Raw genomic sequence first — 23,376 nt, forward strand, 5'->3', positions numbered from 1 at the left:
ATTCTATGTCATTTTAATAAGCAAAGAGCCAGTTTTTCACCTCATGTTTTGAAAAATCTCCATATTCCTTTTAAGAAGTCCTTTTGACACTGGAAGTTTCCATTTTAATAAATTGGAGTTTCATAAGACAAGCTCTGATTTTAATAGAAAACAGAAACAAGGCAATTTTATCAGTACTTAACATCTTAAGTTTCGGCATCAACCTGTGAAAGTTGAGAAGTGGGTAAACTCAGGTCAAGTGCGAACAAAGATCTCTTTATTTAAAAAGACACTGACTTTTTTTTTTCCCTTAATAAAATATAATATAAATATTTCAGTGTGGAATATCATGAGTTAAAGTAATCTGTGAAACCTGAGAGGAATCAAATGCTCTTTAAAAAAAATGGTCTTCTCTTCTTGGCACTCTTATTTCTGTAATGGTTATTCCAACATGGTTCAACAGTGATAGCAGAGATTATAGCTTGAATACATTAAAATGTAACCATTTTAGTTACTGAAGAATATATAGTAGCTTCTGTGATCATATTATCATATTTTTCATTCTAAGATTTATTTTTTTCCTTTTGACATTGCGGCTGGATATACTTTAGACAGCCATAAAGTCTCTTAGTGATGTGGTCATGGATTCTAGACAACCAACTTAATTAACAAATAGGGGCAAGTTGTTGTTTGAGGAATTGATTATAACAGGAGAATGCAATCCCAGTTCCTCATTTAAGGACAACTAGAGGATTTGAAAATTCCTCCCAAGGATGAGTTCCTTTGGAATCAATGCTTTACTCTAACTAATCTTTGTGGAATAGTTTGCGTGATAATTTTAAACGTTATATCCATTTTCATATTATGCAGTTATAGCCTGAACTTCTTTTTCAGTAGCCTATATTTGCGAAGATGATTATTTTACCTCTTGAGACAGTCTACACAGTCAGGAGGAACAGATCTGATGCTATTCTTATTGTAGAGTTTAATCCCATTTGAAGTCAGTTGGAGCTGCTATCTTTTCCCCACTGAAGTCAAGAGCAGACCCGTAGACTGCTGAGTACTTCCTGAATCTCCTGTAATTGAGAAAATGTATTTAGCATTTTGCTTTGTTCTTGCAGCAAAGATCACATCAATGTAAATATATTTTTTTGCTTTTGACAAATACATTTAAAAAGAGCAAAATACCAATTTTTGTGTGAAATATTGGTACTTTTTTTTTTTTTTTTTTTAGCTGAGTCTAGCTACAGATGCAGTTGGGAGTTTCTCTCCTTGTGAATTTTGAATTTAGTTAGACTACTACATTAGTGTGGGGTTTTATTTTTACAGTCTAGCCTTGCATGCGAACTAATGGATCTTTTGTTACATACAAAAAAGAAAATGTATTAGGGCTTTCAAACAAAACAAAGGCCTTTCTGTTGAGATTTTAAACATATTCTTTTCATTGTTTGAATGGTCACATGAGAACTGTTTACTTAACAATAAGTATTACTGTTTTGCAAAAGGACTAAGCAGTAGGATTAATTTTCCATGGTATGTAATTTGAAGTTTCCCATTTGGAATCTTCATGGCTTACAACATGCTATCTTCCATTTTATGTACTGGGAAACTCAAGAAGCATTTCTCAGAATAATAGTGTAGCTAAGAATGGATGCAATCCTGACAGGAGCTGAGTTCCTCCTAAGAAGAACTCATTAAACTCATATTGCAGTGAAATACTCAGCATTTCAAGATGACACCTTGCAAGATGACACTATATGTAGTGTGTTTACTTCAAGATGGCCACTTGTTTCAGTACACGAAGGGTATATCTATACTACCTGCCAGATCGGTGGGCAGCGATTCATCCAGTGGGGGTCGATTTATCACGTCTAGTCTAGACGCAATAAATTGACCCCCGAGCTCTCTCCCATCGACTCCTGTACTCCACCGCTGCAAGAGGTGCAGGCAGAGTCGACGGGGGAGCGGCAGCAGTCGACTCACTGCAGCAAAGACACTGCAGTGAGTAGGTCTAAGTACGTCGACTTCAGCTACGTTATTCATGTAGCTGAAGTTGCGTAACTTAGATCGATTTCCCCCCCCCCCCCAGTGTAGACCAGCCTAAATGTATTTTATTCACACATCATGCTTCTTATTTATGCAAGAGGCTAAAAAGAACTGCATTTCCCAAAGGGTATGAAATAATGTGAATGGAAAAAGCAATGTACCATGGTAAAGATAGAATTAATTACTAGTTTAGTCTTGTGTCAAAGAGTGATAAGATTCTCAATATTAACAGACTATTATGTCACAGGATGGTGACCTAGTGTTTATGGGAATTAATGTAAGGCGAGACAGAGGCATTATTTTGCAAAACTGGAGGCATTGTTGCAGAGATTGATATTCTTTTACAGTTCTCTTACAATGCTAAATTTAAGAATTATTTTAATTTGCAAGATAAGATACGTTAGAATAACGGTTGCTACTTGTTGTTGCAGACCTGGTGGATTAAAAAAAGGTTCCCTGAAACTGTATACGCTGTACACAATCTGAGGTGCAGGAACACGTTCCACCGGTATAACTAAATATACAAATCTCCTCTCTTCTAGATTCAAAGCACAGAGGGAGAAGCAGTACATTTTCCAACTTCTCACCAGCTATACTTGACCAATTCAAGAAGAGGTGAGTAGACTTCTAGTCCTCGGAGCCAGGGCAATCCTAAAAGTGTCTCTGAATCTTGAAGTGCTGACTCGGGTATTTAAAACTACTTAAGTTGTAATCCTCCAAAAAAAAAGGGGGGGGGAAGCCCTTCTTTTCAATTAAGTTTAAAATCAGAAGGTAATTGCAACGTGGCACCCTAAATTCAGGAGATGAGGCAGCCTTACAACCTCAATTAATGTTATGACTTTTGTACCATTGATGATGGCGCAGAGAAACTGAAATGATGATTGAGTTTGTATGTTTTTTTTCCCATCCAGATCTTGTAATATAAGATTCCCATTTAAACTAAAATTATATTGTTTTAAACCTAAATTGTATGATATATCCAGTTTTTTACTATTTGCTATGCTACGTCTGCATTTTGACTACACCAAGGGTCAATCTGTGTGCACTTGGTGGAAGTGCTAGTTCTTCAGATGGCAGACTCCCTGACCTGGATTATGTAGCACATTTGTTGCACGCTTTCATCTTGCATGACGTTATTTTATATTTTGGACAGGGAGAGGGGCAAGGCAGAAGTTTAAATTAATTTTTTCATTGTTATTGCTTCTCATGCAAAGCTGGCAAATGAAGTTTAGACTCCAGCTGTAACCAATGAAAGACTAGACCCTGATGTATTAAGTGAATGGTTCTTTTAGGGAATGTATACGTGGACGCCTGATCCCAGCAAAAACTAAAGAGAGGCAGAAATCTGTTTAAAGCAACAATTTAAGAGATTAACAAATTTAAGTTGTATAAAATGAGGTGGTCTTCTAACAAGAGCCGTAAAGGTGCATTCACTATGTTTGAGGATACCTTGAAGTGAACTCTGAAGATTAAAAACTGCCTAATAAGGATGGTTTCCTGTATAGGTACTGCAGTTTTTCTCAGAATACACGTACAGTTGCACTGACTACTAGTCTGCTATTGTGAAAGGTAGGACAGGAAAAGAGAAAGTGACAGAAGTTCTGTCAGTAACTAACCTCTTTCACAGTATCCCCATCTTGATTTCTTTTTCCTCAGGATTGTACACACGTTTGGTATACCTATCTATAGCTACAGTTGATATTTGACTACAGTCCCCAGGTAAAAAGCTCTGTGCAGTTTGTATGGCAGAGATCTGATTTTTTTGAAGGGGTTTCCTATTTGTCAGGTCTTCACCAACATTGAAGGAAGTTCAAAGCCTTAGTAGCTGCACTTTTCCCACCAAAAACAGTCTTCTATTTCTAACTGAAGGTGTGTTATATAGACCTCCACTCACCTCAGGAAAAAAATGTGCCCAAAGCCCTGCATAATCTTGGTGCTCATGAAAGGTGCCAGACAGCCCCAGCAATGGAAAACTTCTGGATAGCCACAAAACTGGTATAATTGGCAACAGCAGTACATGCTTTACCATATTGCCCCTCCACTGTGCTTCAGCTCAGTTCTGGGAACAGCTGCATAGAAGTGAGAGAATAGTTAATTTTCCATGCCTATGCACATTCTCGGCTGAATCTACTGAGAAGGGTGCTAATTGTGATGGGGACAGCTACTATGCTAGAAAGTAGTCTGAGCCTAAACATTTATTTCACATAGGATACAAAATAACTGTCAAACCTCAGCAGACTTTGTGTCATTATCATGCTACAAGCCATCTACTTTCCTGTTTTGTTAAACATTTACCTTTATTTGATTGTTGGGTCAGTTCTATTTATCTTCTCTATTACAATGATAGCGAAACTTTCACTTTAAACATAAAAGTTGAGACTATTTCCAAACATTACTGTCTTAGTGTAAGAATCTTACAAGGCCATACCAATTTCAGTGAAGTTTCAAGAAGAGAAGCATTTTAGGTGACTAGTGATTTTTGGGTGCTCAAATGGAGACAAGGGGCCTGATTTCAGAGAGCAAGTGCTCAACAAATGCAGAGGCACCAAAAACTACTAGTTGCGTTGGAAAAAATCTTGGCCGCTGTCTCTGAACAAGAGTCCTAGGCCTAGTCTACACTGTGGGGGGGGAATCGATCTAAGTTATGCAACTTCAGCTACATGAATAATGTAGCTGAAATCGATGTACTTAGACCTACTCACCGCGGTGTCTTCGCTGTAGTGAGTCGACTGCTGCAACCCCCCCCCCCCCCCCCCCGTTGACTCTGCCTGCACTTTTTGCGGTGGTGGAGTACGAGAGTCGATGGGAGAGCACTCAGGGGTCGATTTATTGCATCTAGTCTAGACGCGATAAATCAACCTCTGCTGGATTGATCGCTGCCCGCCGATCCGGCAGGTATTATAGACATACCCTTAGTCTTGCTAGGGATCCCTTAGCTCAGTTCAGCTCTGAGTGGAAACTCTAGTTCTTTGTTACAACGTATTTGTTGTGAAGTATTTTAACATACACTAACCTGTTTCAGTTGCATGGTTTCATTGTACATAAGCACCCAAACAGAAATACATTTTTCACATGTAATCTTCACAGATGCAGGCTTGTGTCTTTGTTTTTGGAAGGCTATTTCTTTATCCATACCAGGGTGGTGCTGTTCAGAACAGAATATTATGAATTTGAGATATAAAAGGAGAAAATACTTATAATGACATTGTACTTCCAAAAGGAGGACTGTGGCTGCTTACTCTGACTTTTTTTTATTGTAGTTTCCAAGGCATTTTTAAGAGGGTCTACAGTAAAATGTACAGTATTTAAACTAAAAATGGGTGGTTCTTTTCCTTTCCATTGAAATAGGCTGGCGATTATTAAAACATGCCTAAACGATGCTGAATTCTACAGCAGCCAGTGTCATCTATTAGCACACAATTTCATTTTTAAATTAATGTTTTTTTTTATTATAAATGGCAAGCTTATTTTTTAAAGTGGCTTGCAAATTATTAAGAACATGAGAACGGCCATACTGGGTCAGAGCTAGGGTCCATCTAGCCCAGTATCCTGTCTTCTGACAGTGGCCAATGCCAGGTGCCCGAGAGGGAATGAACAGAATAGGTAATCATCAAATGATCCATTCCTTGTTGCCCATTCCCAGCTTCTGGCAAACAGAGGCTAGGGGCACCATCCCTGCCCATCCTGGCTCATAGCCATTAATGGACCTATCCTCCATGAATTTATCTAGTTCTTTTTTGAACCCTGTTATAGTCTTGGCCTTCACATCATCTTCTGGCAAGGAGTTCCACAGATTGACTGTGCACTGTGTGAAAAATTACTTCCTTTTGTTTGTTTTAAACCTGCTGCCTATTAATTTCATTTGGTGACCCCTAGTTCTTGTGTTATGAGAAGGAGTAAATAACACTTCCTTATTTACTTTCTCCACACCAGTCATGATTTTATAGACCTCTATCATATCCCCCCCCAGTCATCCCTTTTTCAAGCTGAAAAGTCTGATTTATCTCTCCTCGTATGACAGCCATTCCATACCCCTAATAATTTTTGTTGCCCTTTTCTGATCCTTTTCCAATTCCAGTATATCTTTTTTGAGCTGTGGCGACCACATCTGCATGCAGAATTCAAGATTTGGGCGTACTGTGGATTTATATAGAGGCAATATATTTATTTTCTGTCCTATTATCTATCCCCTTCTTAACGATTCCCAACATTGTGTTCGTTTTTTTGACTGCCGCTGCACATTGCGTGGATGTTTTCAGAGAACTATCCACAATGACTCCAAGATCTCTTTCTTGAGTGGTAACAGCTAATTTAGACCCCATCATTTTATATGTATAGTTGGGATTATGTTTTCCAACGTGCATTACTTTGTATTTATCAACATTGAATTTCATCTGCCATTTTGTTGCCCAGTCACCCAGTTTTGAGAGATCCCTTTGTAGCTCTTCACAGTCTGCCTGGGACTTAACTATCTTGAGTGCTGTTGTGTTGTATTGTTTTGTTTTGCTATTAGTGTCTTAGTTTGTCAAACACTGCATGGAGAACGCTAAGTATCTCTAACATGGTAAGACCAGCCTAATGTACTTTTTAGGTCATGTCTTGTAAATGGTACTGAACTAGTTTATCCAGTATGCTCAGAGTTGGCATTTGTTATTACATAATTCAAATGTAGCTATGTTTTGCTTGTGGGGTTTTTGTAGGGAGACTGTAGAGTGAAATGAAGAGCTTCAGTTGCTTTGTGCTGTAAACATAAAGTTCTGCTAAATGTCCAATATAAAAAAACGATTGCAAAGTTAGCTGGAAGGAAGCTTTTGTTAGCTGGAAAACAAAATTCTTCATTTAATGATGACTTGCATTTATGCAACAGCGACTTCTTTCCGGCTCCTTCTGAATAGAGCTTCACAAATACAGGCTGTACATCTGAGATGTAAGAGACATAGTGCTATGTTTTCAGGGTCTAGTGATTTTTGAATACCAAGCTTGTGATTCCTTAGGAGTACCTGACTTTCAGAAGTTGAGCAGCCAGCTGCCAAAAATCAGACCCCTTCAAGATGTCTCAAGTTTGGCAGGCAAAATCACGAATAACTCTTGAAAATGAAGGCCATAGTTATGGGCTAGTAGTACACATTAATGGCAATACCACTGTTAATTCATTTGATATTTACTGCTCCAGGTAGGGCAGGTGGGAGTGTGTACACACGTACATATCTACAGAAAGAGAGGCCTGAAATTAGCCAGCTATTTGGGGGAGTTCATGCTCATGTCCTCCACATGCTATGACGCCCCTTCACTTTCCTTGAGGGAAGACTTGTCACGGCTTATGGTAGCGGTGTCCCCTGCTGTCACTGTGTAGTGCATATTTGGCTGTAGACAGTGATCTGAGCTCCTCTTCCAGGCAGAGTCAGCAGAGTACCAAATGGGAAAAAGGAAGCACCGAGGTGAGAGTACTCTTAGGTCCCCATAAGTAGGCACCTCCCACCCAAATCTGAAATATTGATATAAAAGCTTATTGCATTTGGGTTTAGTGGTATCCATGATGCAAAGCATTGCAACAAGTAACCCAAATATTGCTAGATGTTAATAAACAGATTCAATGCACTGCTTCTTCTTTTCTCTGCCAGATGCACAAACTCGGGCAGATGATAGAGAAATACTATTCTGATGTTTAGGTAAGTTGCCTTTAGTTGACTGGACTGTTGGCATGATGAGAATCCTAGCTGGTTGAGAGGCAAGTAGGGTAAAGTAGAGCGTAGTTAGTTATTCCACTATTTGTTAATTACCGTGCTGTGCACCCATCAAATGCAGACATGCTTATAAATCAGGGACTCCTATATTCTCTTTTCTTCAAAGTTTTGTCGGCCTAAATGTTTTTGAATGCATAAATTGCACTGGCATATTTTGAATATTTTAATGGTTTAAATGATTTTGTTTTTTAATATCACACCAGCCATGCAGTGCAGGGAGGGTGCATTCATTCCTTTCCTAGTTTAGTTGGAAAGTGTGTTAAGTGTTCCACTTTATCTCTTCATCTTGGCTGGCTCCTGCTCTTCCCAGTTTCCCTTTCATAATCTCCTTATGGCCTCTTGCAGTCTGTTGGGGAAGAGGTCTTTGTCAAACTTTCTGAAGAGATGATGCCTATGCTACAATGCAAACAGAGGAGATGGAATGGGCTTGACTGACTTCCTCTGGCTGGTACAAATTACACCAATCTAAGCATGTGGGAGGCCACTGAATCCAGAGGGCATTAACCTTGGTGGAGGGCAGGTGAAGTGTCATGCTCCCTTGTGTTCTGTAATGGAAGGTAGCTTTACATTAAGCTTTATGACAGAGGCAGTGCACATTTTCGACATCCAGGCATGCCCTTCATGAGCCAGCACTGCCCTTTTTTTGGGGCTGAGTTGGACACCTGCAGTCCTGATTGTGGAACATGGGTTGCAGGCACCTTGTGTGATTGTCCCTCTTCCAGGAAAACTCTCTGTTGCCTGGGGTCTGTGCCATTTTGTCCATGATCTGTCTAGCTCAGTGGGTCCTTTGCACCTTTTTCTAACCTGTATGAGCCAAATATGTGCTCCAAAATGGTGGAAAGGGAGGAGAGTCTCTGAATCTTTATCAGAAGCCCATATGCAGTTGTGAGGAAGGTACCTTTGTACATCTGCATAGCCCAGCATAGTAGCTGATAATATTTCTATTATGGACCAGAGCCAAAATCATGTAACTCGAATACTAACAGCACCCTTTCTTAATATCTTTACTGCGTACACAGTATGGCAGATGCGTGTTTTTGGTACATAAAGGGAATAGAGATAAGGTGTGGTTTTTTTGGTGTAAGGAAAAGTAGAGTAATACTGATTCATCCTTGGATAAAAGTTATCCTGTCTATTAAAAATGCCTTGCCTGATTAACCTCAAAATGTCCCCCCACAATTAAACACATTTGTGAAATTGTCAACACAGGTGAAATGTGGAAAAGAGGTGTGTTCCTCCCCCCCACCTCCAAAGTAGTAGTAGCTGAGGGATGCTGAAGCAGATGCAAAAATGTGATGTAACAGAAAGTGATTTAAAGTACACCGGACCCTCGCTAGAACCCGGGATTTGGGATCTATGCACAATAAGCAGAATTAGGCTTTGAGGGTCATAAAGATTTATTGTCATGAGAGGCAATACAACTTCCTCAAACAAGAAACAGTACACATATTGGGGAATGTCTTTACCTGAAATATTAGGAATCTGTGCACTATAGCTCTGAAGTTCATAAGCAGCTCTATAAGAACATAAGAATGGCCATACTGGGTTAGACCAGTGGTCCATCTAGCTCAGTATCCTGTTTTCCGACAGTGGCCAATGCCAGGTGCTTCAGAGGGAATGAACAGAACAGGTAATCATCAAATGATCCATCCCCTGTCAGCCATTCCCAACTTCAGGCAAACAGAAGCTAGGGACGCTTCAGAGCATGGTTTTGAACACCCGCCCATCCTGGCTAATAGTCATTGATGGACCTATCCTCCATGAATTTATCTAGTTCATTTTTGTACCCTCTTGTTGTCTTGGTCTTCACAATATCCCCTGGCAAAGAGTTCCACAGGTTGACTGTGCATTGTGTGAAGAAATACTTCCTTTATTTGTTTTAAACTTGCTGCCTATTAATTTCATTTGGTGACCCCTAGTTCTTGTGTTATGAGAAAAAGTAAATAACACTTCCTTATTTATTTTCTCCACACCAGTCATGATTTTATAGACTTCTATCATATTCCCCCCTTAGTCATCTCTTTTCCAAGCTGAAAAGTCCCAGTTTTATTATTCTCTCCTCATATGGAAGTTGTTCCATACCCCTAATCATTTTTGTTGCCCTTTTTTGAACTTTTTTCCAATTCCAATATATCTTTTTTGATATGGGGCAAACAGAACTGCATGCATTATTCAATCCATGGTATGCCCACATCTTTATATAGAGGCAATATGATATTTTCTGTCTTAGCTATGCCTTTCCTAATGATTCCCAAAATTGTTAGCTTTTTTGACTGCTGCTGCACATTGCGTGGATGTTTTCAGAGAACTATCCACAATGACTCTAAGATCTCTTTCTTGAGTGGTAACAGCTAATTTAGACCCCATCATTTTATATGTATAGTTGGGATTATGTTTTCCAATATGCATTACTTTGCATTTATCGCCATTGAATTTCATCTGCCATATTGTTTCCCAGTCACCCAGTTCTGTGAGATCCCTTTGTAACTCTTTGCAGTCTGCTTTGGATTTAACTATCTTGACTATAGTCAATCGGGATGCTTCATTTGCATATGGAGTCTGATTTGGTTAACATTTTCCTCGCTTCAGTATAATTTGTCTTGTAGGCAACAATGATTAATAGTTATTGTTAGCTAACTAGTCGTGCAATTATGTTTCAGCATCTTTTGAACACTCTTTTGCAGATAGAAGAATGCAGGTGCTTTAATTCCTTATTGAATATTTTGGGGAAAATATGTCAATTAGTGATACTGCTGTTTGGTCCTCAAAGTTTTTACTATATATGTATTATATACGCCTCCATCTTAGGCAGCATGACTTCATAGATGTATAAAGTTCTGTACTATAGGAGTGTTATTGTGAAATGTACAATGGGTGTCTGCTGCAAAACTTGCCGTTCTAAGTTACCCTCATGGCGTCCAAGAGTTCATGCCCAAATACTTACACAGCAATTTTACAGCTCCGCAGCCCAAGTCTCGCAAGCCTGAGGCAGCTGACCCGGGCCAGCCATGGGTATTTTATTGCTGTGTAGGCATACCCTAAGAGGCACGGTACTGAACTCTCAGCCCATGGGTCAGGGTAGGGGCTACAGTAACATTAAGCCATGCTTGCACATCCTGGATTTCTCCAAAGGCTGAAGGGGCCTGTGGGCCTGTCTAAGTAACAGTGGTCTCTTCAGAATGCCCACTAGGCACTGTTGCTACCTGAAATCTCTGCAGTATCTCATGCTGCAAGCCTGCAGTCAACACCTGCCTCCAAAACATCTAAAATGCTAGGGCTTGTGAAGGTATCTTTGGCAGGCAGTCTTATGGCTGCCTTTGGAGTTCCTGTAACAGGAGAATCTTTCCATGGGTGGAACCAGGGCTTTTAGAGCCCCCTTTATGCTATTCCAGCCATCTTACCTAGAGTAAAGGGAATGGGGATGAGGCAGGGGAACAGGGATGAGGATCTCACTCTTTGTGCTTAGACTGATCCCCTGATTGTCATGTTTTCAGGGGCATTTTCTCAGGCTACATTTTGCATGTGGACTCTGAGCCTGTCAGGGATAAAAACAAAATCTAATTCTCTGGCTTTTTTCAGAGGTCTGACAACCACTTGCAAAGGCCTAGTGTATGTGTGGCCTTTTCTGATCCCTGACGTAATGTGAAGTTATGACTGTTTATTGCCCTCAGCTCCCTGCAGTCCGTTCTAGACTGGGAGATAGGCTGGCAGAGGCTAGTGGTCTCATGTGGTGTCCCCTTTCCCCCTTCACTGGAGGAGGGAACAGCCCTGCCATCTGCTGCAGCTGTTGGGTGGGAGGGGGGAAGTGCAGCAAACCACTGGAGCACTGACTGCATGCGTATCTGGGTGGCCACTGGCTCAGCTTTGGGGAAGGAACCTTGGAGGAAGTAAGGGGTTAGTAGCAGCAGCATAATGCAATTTTCTTTCGCCACGCTCGAACACGGGTAAGGCAAATGTAAAAGATGGCCAGTATCCCACGGCTAGTCAACATTTCCCAAGTAGGACATTTTGAGAGAGCCTTTTGTACTTTCTCGTGTTTCAAAGCAATCGCCCCCCCCAAAAAAAAACAAAACAAAACAAAAAAAAAACCCCACATGTTGCCACCAAATTTTGCTTTTTGTGATGGATGATTTGGAAATGGGACCATTCTATTTATAGCTTTCAAAGGCATCTGTTGTCTTGGTATCTCAGCATAGCATAAAGTTAATGTGCTTTGATTTAAAAGTCTCTGTATATAAACTTTGTCACAGTTCCCTCCTCTGTGGTCCAGCAAGGACACCCGCTCTTGGCTCCTGGCTCCTCAGCCATCACCTCTCTTGGGCAGAGACCCGCATCTTTCTTCCCCCTACCTGGGTGTGAAGGCAGCACAGTTCTTTGGCTACCCTGTGATATTCCTAGCAAGCCAGAATGCCTAGACAGGCCAGGCTCCCCAGCTCCAACAAGGGCTCTGGCAGGAGTTAGTCTTTCAGACCCCACAAAGGGTTTTTTTCTGTGGCTTACCAGCTCATAACCACTTGAGCTCAGAACAAGCACACCCATGAATAGGTTAGTCTTGCCTTTGATCTTGAAATTCCATAATCAGCAGGCAATGATCCTCTCCTCAGGGCATAGCTTCAAAAGGCTGGGTTTTTGCATAACCGGAGGAAGGTGGGGCATTTGTAATCGCCTCCCTCTAGAAAGTCCCATGAAAAGCACTTGACCCTGTTTGTCCCAAAAACCCATTCTTGCCTGGCACATTGTTCAATATCCTTTGACATTTATACCACTTCCCAGGGTTACACCCCGTCTCCCTCCTAGAGAGGTTAAATACAATCCCAGCCCACAATGGTACATAAACCATTAATTTAATACAATGGACCCTAAAAGTTAGATAAATTTTAATTCAATAAAATCTCCCAAGGATATTGCAGGAAATTGCCAAATCTATCTCAAACTTACCATAGTTTCTTCGTTTTTCTTTACAGACCAACTATTGCGAACTGCTAGTCAGCATTCTGATAGCAGTGGCTTTGCTGAAGATTCATCTATGGATTGCTTTTCGCTTAGTCACCTTCAGGTAAGCTGCTCATAGATTCTAGCACAATGAGTTCCTGGTCCATGACTAGGGCTCTGAGGGTATCTACGCAGCTCACGGCAGTGAGCCTCCAAGCCTGGGTCAGCAGACTTGGACTTGTGGAGCTTGCTAAAACTAGCTGTGTAGACATTGTGGCTTGGGCTCTGAAGGCTAGGGAAGGGGATATCCATGCAGCTATTTTTAGTGCCATAGTGCGAGCCCAAGTCTGTTGAGCCAAGCTGGGGAGCTCACTGCTGTGGGCTGCTGCTAGCTGTGTAGATGTACCTCTAGAGGCTACAGTAATACAAATACTAAACAATGATGATAACATTGTGGTTGGAGAAGTGGCTGATTATTGTGATACTATTTTTGTTTTGTTTTATCAGTCCTGGATCCTGACAGGATTTTCCATTTCAAGACTGGACTTGCCTGCTCTCCTTTTGTAGCTTTGCATTGACTTTTTTTGAAGTCTTCTAGATGGATAATCTGATCTGAATGATTTGGGACCTGGGATAAGCTTTACGTTCAATATTTCTTGTTCACTGATTTTTGGTAAACCTTTGCTCACTGGCTGAACCTTTAAAACTGCTTCCCCTTCTTTCATAATATCCAGTGAGAAAAGATTAGTATAAATAGGACAATATGTTTTTTTTCTGCTAATCATTCAGTTTTCCTATATTGATGGCTATTTTTCCACCTCACTGGGGTAAATCAAGAGTAAATTGACTGAAGTCAGTGCTTTTATGTTAGAGTAAGAGTAAATCATTCCTGGTCTGTGCTGATCTTCAAACTAGTTATAAAACTTGTCTAAGGTCCCATGTACTCCTACTAAATAAAACCATGTTGTAACGAAGTTCTTAGTGGCCTAGATGGGACCCAGTAGTGATGGTTGTCTGTGTTCATTAGAAAAATGAACTATATTTTGTTTTCTATTTTACTTGTTTTAATGGGTACATCAAGAAATTATGGTGAATGAGACAGTATTAGTTTGTGCTATGGAATGTTTAGACTGTTGCCTTCGCTGTTTTATTTCAACCAAGTACATAGTTGAATGAAAAAATCTGGGTGAGTAGTTAGGCTAATATAAGAAGAAAGTGAGAGCTTGGCAGCTGGGGAGAGGACTTGGGGAAAAAAAAAGTCTCAAGGAATAAAAATGGGTAGAGATTGTTTTCTAAAATCATGGTAATTAGTGCCATCTACTGTTAAATAACTTACTCTAACAGCTCCTTTGAAATAGAAGAGCAAACTGAAAAAATTGGAGCTGCCAATACATTTCCCACTCCTCCAAATTCTAAAATAAAGATTTCCGAGGCAGATGTTGCATTCCTTTGGGTTGTTTTGAAGGGGTATATCAAGGACTTCTTCTATCAAAAGGAAATTGGAGGGATTCTCCTTCCAACAATTTTAAGATTGTGGAGATGACTTGTGGATGAATAAGGTATAACAGGTTTCAGAGTAGCAGCCGTGTTAGTCTGTATCCGCAAATAGAAAAGGAGTACTTGTGGCACCTTAGAGACGAACAAATTTATTTGAGCATGAGCTTTCATGAGCTACAGCTCACTTCATTGGATGCATGCTGTGGAAAATATAGTGGGGAGATTTATATACATAAAGAACATGAAACAATGGGTGTTACCATACGCACTATAACGAGAGTGATCACTTAAGGTGAGCTACTGCAAGCAGGAGAGTGGTGGTGGGGGAAGCCTTTTGTAGTGATAATTAAGGTGGGCCATTTCCAGTACTTGACAAGAACCTGTGAGGAACAGTAGGGGGGAAAAATAAACATGGGGAAATATTTTACTTTGTGTAATGACACATCCACTCCCAGTCTTTATTCAAGCCTAAGTTAATGGTGTCCAGTTTGCAAATTAATTCCAATTCAGCAGTCTCTCGTTGGAGTCTGTTTTTGACGTTTTTTTTTTTTTTTTGGAAGAATTGCCACTTTTAGGTCTGTAATCGAGTGACCAGAGAGATTGAAGTGTTCTCCGACTGGTTTATGAATGTTATAATTCTTGATGTCTGATTTGTGTCCGTTTATTCTTTTACGTAGAGACTGTCCGGTTTGGCCAGTGTACATGGCAGAGGGGCATTGCTGGCACATGATGGCATATATCACATTGGTAGATGTACAGGTGAATGAGCCTCTGATAGTGTGGCTGATGTGATTAGGCCCTATGATGGTATCCTCTGAATAGATATGTGGACACAGTTGGCAATGGGCTTTGTTGCAAGGATAGGTTCCTGGGTTAGTGTTTTTGTTGTGTGGTGTGTGGTTGCTGGTGATTATTTGATTCAGGTTGGGGGGCTGTCTGTAAGCGAGGACTGGCCTGTCTCCCAGGATCTGTGAGAGTGATGGGTCGTCCTTCAGGATAGGTTGTAGATCCTTGATGATGCGTTGGAGAGGTTTTAGTTGGGGGCTGAAGGTGATGGCTAGTGGCGTTCTGTTATTTTCTTTGTTGGGCTTGTCCTGTAGTAGGTGACTTCTGGGTACTCTTCTGGCTCTGTCACTCTGTTTCTTTACTTCAGCAGGTGGATATTGTAGTTGCTTATTAGCACTGTAGCGTCCAGGAAGTGGATCTCTTGTGTGGATTGGTCCAGGCTGAGGTTGATGGTGGGATAGAAATTGTCAAAATCATGGTGGAATTCCTCAAGGGCTTCTTTTCCATGGGTCCAGATGATGAAGATGTCATCAATGTAGCGCAAGTAGAACAGGGGCATTAGGGGACAAGAGCTGAGGAAGCGTTGTTCTAAGGCCGCCATAAATATGTTGGCATACTGTGGGGCCATGCGGGAACCCATAGCAGTGCCGCTGATTTGAAGGTATACATTTTTTCCAAATGTGAAATAGTTATAGGTGAGGACAAAGTCACAAAGTTCAGCCATCAGGTTTGCCGTGACATTATCGGGGATACTGTTCCTGATAGCTTGTAGTCCATCTTTGTGTGGAATGTTGGTGTAGAGGGCTTCTGCATCATAGTGGCTAGGATGGTGTTTTCAGGAACATCACCGATGGATTGTTGTTTCCTCAGGAAGTCAGTGGCGTCTCGAAGATAGTTAGGAGTACTGGTAGCGTAGGGCCTGAGGAGGGAGACTACATAGCCAGACAATCCCGCTGTCAAGGTGCCAATGCCTGAGATGATGGGGCATCCAGGATTTTCAGGTTTATGGATCTTGGGTAGCAGATAGAATACCCCTGCTTGGTATAACAGTAGACAGACAGCTCTGCAAACTTTGTAAGTTACATTAGTTTAACAGAAGCAACAAAGAGATTAATACCTATGAGTATGAAGCTTGTGGCTGAAAATTCTGTTTAGGACAAAGTGGAGATGGATATTATTGCCTGATATACTCCCATAAATGATCTTGTAATAGTAAACAAATCGATAGAATCTTTATGGTGGTGCAGAGCAATAGAAATCAGAGATTGGAAAAAAATTCTTGGGTCTTCTAATACCAGTGCCATGGCAAGCCCCCGATTGTACCCTATACACATTTGTCCTAGTGTCTTGTCCAATCTAGCTTTTAAATGTAGAAGCCCCATTGTCTGGTATCACTTCCCTAGGGGAACCATTCTACAGTCTAATGGAACTCACTTTTGCTGCTATTCCTTTTTATTATTATTTATTATATTACAGTAGTATCCAAAGGTCCCAGTTAGGATTGGGAGCCCCCATTGTATCTATGGTCTGTTCAAATGCATATGCAGACACAGATCCTGCCATGAAAGCTTACAATCTAATTTAAGACAGGATTCACAAGTGAGCATGATTGAACAGTGAGAGGGAGAGGAAGGGAGGATAAGGTTAACAGTGGTAAATTCCAAAGAGTTACATAGGCTAGCACAGGGCTGGGCAAACTTGTTGGCCTGAGGGCCACATCTGGGTATGGAAATGGTATGGTGGGTCATGAATGCTCATGAAATTGGTGGTTGGGGTGTAGGAGGGGGTGAGGGCTCTGGGGTAGGACCAGGGATGAGGGGTTTGGGGTGCAGGAGGAGGCTGTGGGTGGAGCATAGGGGTTCAGAATATGGGAGGGGGCTCCAGGATGAGGCCAGGGGTTGGGGTGGGGCAGGGGATTCAGACTCTGGGTTGGGGGTGTGAGTTCCAGGGTGGGGACAGAAATGCAGGGTTCAGGGTGCAGGAGGGGGCTCTGGACTGGAGCAGAGTGTTGGTGTGTGTGAGGGGGGTGAGGGCTCCGGCTGGGGGTGCGGGCTCTGGGGTGGGGCTGGGGATGAAGGGTTTGGGGTACAGGAGGGTGCTCTGGGCTGGGACTGAGGGGTTTGGAGGCCAGGAGGGGGATCAGGGCTGGGGCAGGGGATTGGGGCATGGGAGGAAGTCGGGGTGCAGGCTCCAGGCTGTGCTTACCAGAAGCAGTGGCATGTTCCCGCTCTGGCTTCTATGTGGCGGTGCGGCACTGGCCAGGTGGCTCTGTGCGCCACCCTGTCTGCAGGTGCCACCCTTGCAGCTCCCACTGGCCGGGTACCGCAGCCAATGGGAGCTGCAGAGCCAGCACTTGGGGTGAGGGCAGCATGTGGAGCCCCCTTGCTGCCCCCATGTGTAGGAGCCAGAGACGGGACATGCCACTGCTTCCGGGAGCCTCGCGGAGCCATGGCACATGTGGAGCAGGGCAAGCCCCTGACCCCACTCCCCAGCAGGAGTGGGGTAAGCCCCGACTCTGCTCCCCGGTGAGAGTTCGAGGGCTGGATCAAAAGGTCTGACAGGCTGGATGCAACCCATGGGCCGTAGTTGGCCCACCCCGGGGCTCGTAACATGTGGAACTTCATAGAATCATAGAATATCAGGGTTGGAAGGGACTTCAGGAGGTCATCTAGTCCAACCCCCTCCTCAAAGCTTGATGGTTCCAAGTCATGTAACAGTACTGGGATTTTTTGTGTGTTCTTAAATAAATGAAATATGTGTTCAGCCTAAATTTTCCCATTCTTAATTTCATCCCATACCTCAAAGTGACACCAAGTGCTCTCATCTAATAATTCCTCTCACTCGTTGGTGTGTACCCCTTCTGTATACCTAGATATTTCCAAGACAATTATCACCTTCGGGTATCGGTGTTGAATAAGAACCTTCAGATACCAGTGGCATCATATCTGGACACGCTGATCCCCCATAGTCATCATTTACCTAAAATATATGTATTTGCTATGTTCTAATATTTTTCTTTATAAGTCCCTGGAGCCCCCAAATTACTTTGCTCTTTCTCTCCGATCTACCTTCATTTTATATTTCTGGCAATGAGGTATCTAGAATGGAACGTAATATTATAAAGTTGTATAGAAAGGACCCTGGCTCACATGCTTTGTAACATCTATTTTATTGTATTTGCCTTGGCCTGTTTCAGTGTCATATCTCATTATATACTCCTGTTTAACTTCCTCTCCAATATAGTTCTTTCAGCATTAGTGATTCCCAGATTTCTCCCTCCCATTGAATACCTGTATTTAGGATTATTTTCCCCCAGAAGTATGGACTTTCTCTGTCACTAGCCTGAATTTTATTAAGATAGAAGTTGTATTCTTAGTGTTCTCTCACTTCCTTTGGCATTTCTCCTATCTCTGCTTTGCCTTTCACAGGTTCATGAGTCTTTGCAGGCTATGGGAAGCAGCGCTGACAGCTGTGACAGTGAAACAACAGTGAAGTCGCTTGGTGAGGAGATTAAGACACCAATAGCCGAAGAACAGATGGATTTCAATGAGTTTGAGGAAAAGGAGGAATTTCTCCTCATAGAAGTTGAAGTACCTTCTAAGAACAGAACAGGAGATGTTGAGAAAATCATGGAACATGTATCTGATGAGAGCCAAGGTAGTAAAAGCAAGCAGACTCAGACATCAGATATGGGTCAAGGGAATTCCAATACAGAAAGTGAAGAGGTTTCCACTCAGCAGAAGGAATCTGAATTACTAGAGGAAGGCAGTGATGAGAGTGATCTGGACAAAAGCAGTGAATGCGAATTTCCTCAGTACCAAACACACCATATTCTCAGATCAATGGCATCCATTGAAAGCAGCATTTCATCCCCTTCTGCTGTGGACAGGGTTAATGTTGCTTTGCAAAGAGCCCAGATGAAGATCAGCAGCACTTCTGATTCCAGAGTAGGGCGCACTCTACTCACGTCAAAAGATCTCCTCCTCTTAAAGCAGAGACACCAGTTTGCCGGATCAGGTTATCCTCTGAGGCGGTCCCAATCCCTCCCTACTACATTACTGAATCCTGTGAGAGTTGTCTCTTCTGTAAATGTCCGGTTATCTCCAGGAAAAGAGACTTTGTGCAGTCCCCCTTCTTTCACCTACAAGTATACACCCGAAGGGGAAGAGAAACCGGTGGATGAGGACAAGAAATCAGTGACCAAGACAAATGACAGTCCGCCTACCTGTAAAACCACGCTGTTCATTGCCCCTTCACCCATGAAAAAAGAAACTTCCCAGAGTGGGCTGAACAGGTCAGTGAATGAATCCAGTCACAACAAATTACAGAGCTGCCCGTTGTCCATACCAGCACACACATCTCAGTCAACATGTTCTCTCCACTCTATTCCTTCTGATTGGCAAGACAGGCCGTTGTGTGAACATATGAGAACATTGAGCAACCATAGCATCCCAAGCATCTCAGGATCTTCCTGCAGTGCACTAGCTTCTGCTTTTGGATGCCCCTACTCTCCAAGGCATGCTGGATATCCTCATCGGCCTCATGCCATTAACCCGCCCTCTACTGTTGAAATGCAGTTGCGCAGAGTCCTGCATGATATCCGCAACTCTCTGCAGAATCTCTCTCGGGTAAGAGAAAATCAAATTCAGAGCTGCGGTCAAAAGGGGTTTTTTTTGGTGGTTGTTGCTGTTGAAGTCAATGCAAAATGTTAATCTAGTCTTAAATGTGACCTAGATTTATCCCATGTGTGTTCTGTCAAATAAATCAAGGTGTAACATGATGCTCCAAAATGTGACATTTTGTGCAGGGTTAATTTGATGTTATTTATGAACTTCTGCGTAAGATCATCTCTCCAACCCCCAGCTGGCTTTGCTTTTACTGGCTTTCCTTAATGCAGTTGACACAATGATGATCGTACTTTGTGAAATTGTGAAAAAATGAACTGTGTTGTCTAACTTAGACTTGCTCAGATTTTATTTTATTTTACACATTATTGTCCTCACCTTCAAGGATCTGCTTAATTCCCTCTTCTTCACTCCATGCCTTCAGTTAGCCAACATTTTCTTTTTTACATTCTCCATCCTTTCTGCTCCACCAGCCTCAATACTCCATTAGTCCCTGTATCTCCCAGACATCTCTATCTGTCCATTTGTGCCATCCCTTTACGTGGAACACTGTTCCGGTCCCCAGACGATCCACAAGATGCTTCACTCTTCCCATTAAAGTCCCTGGTTAAGACCCACTTTTGCCGTAATGCATACGTGAAACTAGCCAGCTTGGACATCTGATTACTCAGAATATATACATTAAAATGTAAAACCCACTCTTTACCAAGTTATGCCAGGCACTAGCCCTTGCTGATTAACCTCATAGTCTTATTCATATCCTTCCTTCTCCACCTTCTCTCTGGCTTGATATCCTCTTTGCTGGCTAACTTTGGCCCTGCTCTGCCTGGGCATTGGAATCTGCATGGTCAGAGCAGTTGCAAGATCAGGGTGTTGGACCCCATTCCTCTAATGTGATGTTTGTGGGTGGATTCTTATGCCCCTGTGGAGCCCCATTCATTTTGATGGGTTTGATGCGGGGCAGGGCATCAATTTGCGTGCACACTGTTGCACGTCCAGGACCTCAGTCTGTATGCTCCTTGGCACAGGGATGAGGAGTTCTGTCTGTCAAAAGTGCCTAGTACATGTGTGGGTACCAGTGGAATTGATGAATGATAATGAAGTTGTTGATCCTTTTGTGGTTGCCATTTGTCAAAATTTAGCACCCAGTCTTGGCATAGGGCTGACTATATTGACTTTCAAACCACTGGGACTGCTCAGCACTATAAGCACTGTGCTGGTAGTACGTGTTTTCAGACTCGGACCTCATGTCTAGATTGAGAATTTTACAGAGAAATTCCTTCCAGTGAAAGCATGTATAGACAAGGCTATGGAAGCACTACAGTCTTCTCACCATCATGTTAACTAACCCTGGTGAAGAAGAAGCCACTGGAGCCATGTCTTTAGCAGGATTCTTACTGGTGCGAACACCAGATCAGCTGATGCAAATGAGCATCAGTGGGAATAATTTTTGTAAAATATCCTAATGTAGATAGGGTCTGACACCCACCCATCCCAATCCCACACCAAGCATATTCTCAGCCAGGCCAGAGTCTCTATCCTGATTACTATATTTCACTCCATCAGTATTATTACTGGACATGTTTGTATGAGAATTTGTCTGCTTCTCTTTATTCTTTGTACAAAGTTGTCCTCTGTCATATGACAAGTAATTGCTGCGAAGATGCCTGAAAAGTTCCAAACACTAGATTGCAACTTCGGGTCAGGGATAAAGAAGAACAGATAAATTCCAGAGGGTGGGGAAGAGAAGGACTAAAACCTTATAATGCTCATGTTTAAGCAAACCTCCTCTTACAATGTATTTCAGATTTTCTATGGCATGTCAGTTGGCCTTTGAACTCTCTCAGAATTACATTGGACAAACCACATTTTTTCTCAAATGCTTCACCTATGTGCAGTTGTTTTCAACTGCAGCATGTGTGTACATGTAACACTTTGCAAATTCTGCCTTGCTGCTCCATTCCTGGATGCAGCAAAACAAAGAGAAGTGGTTTTCTGAAAAATTATGAAGGTGGGGACCTTTGGATGCCAGCAACAGGTTGACATAAAATACAAAAAGGGCAAATCTGCACAGTGAAGGTCTATGTGATCATGATGTGAAAATGGTGCCCTGTTTTTGTTTGTTTATACAAATCCTCTTTGGAGCCCTAGAGGTGGTAGTTGCTTGTAATCCATTTTTATTCTGCATTAGCAGGTCAGTCAGAACTACTTAAACGTCAAAGACGTTAAACAAATGATATAGGCCCAAACCTAGCCTTCCTTCCTGTTTCCTGCGGCCAACATGATAACTGCGACATGGTTATTTTTCTATCTCAAGTTTTAATTCAACGCTTTGCTGGTACTGAGTCTACAGGAAAACATGCTTCAATGATGTCCCATCTCTCTCCTCTTTGAAAGCTGTTCTGCATGCCCCCCTCACATCAAAACCCCCTTTCACTGTAATTATATCAGTTGTAGAGCACGTATTGCCACAAAGGCGTTGTTGTTTGACTGGTGCTGCATGTTTTAATTTCCTTCTCAGACTCTGCACAGCTGATCTTCTCTTTTAGGATTCTGTACTGCTGTCCGTCACTGTAGTGTCTGAGTGCATGAGGATTGATTTGTAAAATTGTCTTACTGGTGTTTTCAATTACAGTGGTTTGTCTTTTTTATTATTTATTTAGTACCCTGCGATGAGAGGACACGATCTTGCTGTTGGCTCCTACAGTACTCACAGATCATCCATTCTACCTCTGTATGAAGTAAGGAACAGTACATTTGTTTTTATTAATAACTAGTAATATTTTAGTAGTACCCTGAATGTGCTGTGTACTGTACAGACACAAGTCACCAAGGCCCGATGAAATACACCCTAAAATACTCAAGGAGCTGAGTGAAGAGATATCTGAGCCATTAGCGATTATCTTTAAAAATCATGGAAGATGGATGAAAGTCCAGAGGACTGGAAATATAGTGCCAATCTGTCAAAAGGGAAATAAGGACAACCCCGGTAGTTATAGACCAGTCAGCTTAACTTCAGTACCTGGAAAGATAATAGAGCAAATAATTAAGCAATCAATTTGCAGACACCTAGAAGATAATAAGATAAGTAACAATTGGCATGGATATGTCGACAACATATTGTGTCAAACCAACTTAATAGCTTTCTTTGACAGGGTAACAAGCCTTGTGGATAGCGGGGAAGCATTAGATGTGGTATATCTTAACTTTAGTACAGCTTTTGATACTTACTGTCTTGCATGACCTTATCATAAACAAAGTAGGGAAATACAATCTAGATGGGGCTACTATAACTGGTTGGAAAATCATTCCCAGAGGGTAGTTATCAGTGGTTCACAACCTAGCTGGAACGGGATATCGAGTGGGGTCCTGTAGGGATTGGTTCTGGGTCCGGTTCTGTTCAATATCTTCATCAGTGATTTAGATAATGCCATAATGTTTGTGGATAATACTGAGCTGGGAGGGTTTGCAAATGCTTTGGAGGATAGGATTAAAATTCAAAATGATCTGGGTAAACTGGAGAAATGGTCTGAAGTAAATAGGATGAAATTCAATAAGGACAAATGCAAAGTACTCCACTTAGGAAGGAATAATCAGTTGCACACGTACAAAATGGGAAATCACTGCCTAGGAAGGAGTACTGCAGAAAGGAATCTGGGCATCATAGTGGATCACAAGCTAAATATAAATCAACAGTGTAACGCTGTTGCAAAAAAAGTAAACATCATTCTGGGATGTATTAGCAGTAGTGTTGTAAGCAAGACACA

General features: G+C 41.9%; 1 protein-coding gene across 5 annotated transcripts in view; it reads left to right on the forward strand.

Moving 5' to 3' along the window:
* Window positions 1-23,376, forward strand: part of ITPRID2 (ITPR interacting domain containing 2) — a 56,461-nt gene that overhangs the window by 20,357 nt on the left and 12,728 nt on the right. For all 5 annotated transcript variants that reach the window (XM_048869463.2, XM_048869464.2, XM_048869466.2 and 2 more), the window contains 4 exons: window positions 2,568-2,640; window positions 12,734-12,825; window positions 18,413-19,612; window positions 22,273-22,350. In XM_048869463.2, coding sequence (XP_048725420.2) covers window positions 2,568-2,640; window positions 12,734-12,825; window positions 18,413-19,612; window positions 22,273-22,350 — 1,443 coding nt within the window. The remainder of the gene's footprint in view (window positions 1-2,567; window positions 2,641-12,733; window positions 12,826-18,412; window positions 19,613-22,272; window positions 22,351-23,376) is intronic.

The sequence above is a fragment of the Caretta caretta genome, chromosome 11, assembly GCF_965140235.1.
Source record: "Caretta caretta isolate rCarCar2 chromosome 11, rCarCar1.hap1, whole genome shotgun sequence".
In the NCBI taxonomy this organism is placed as follows: Eukaryota; Metazoa; Chordata; order Testudines; family Cheloniidae; genus Caretta; species Caretta caretta.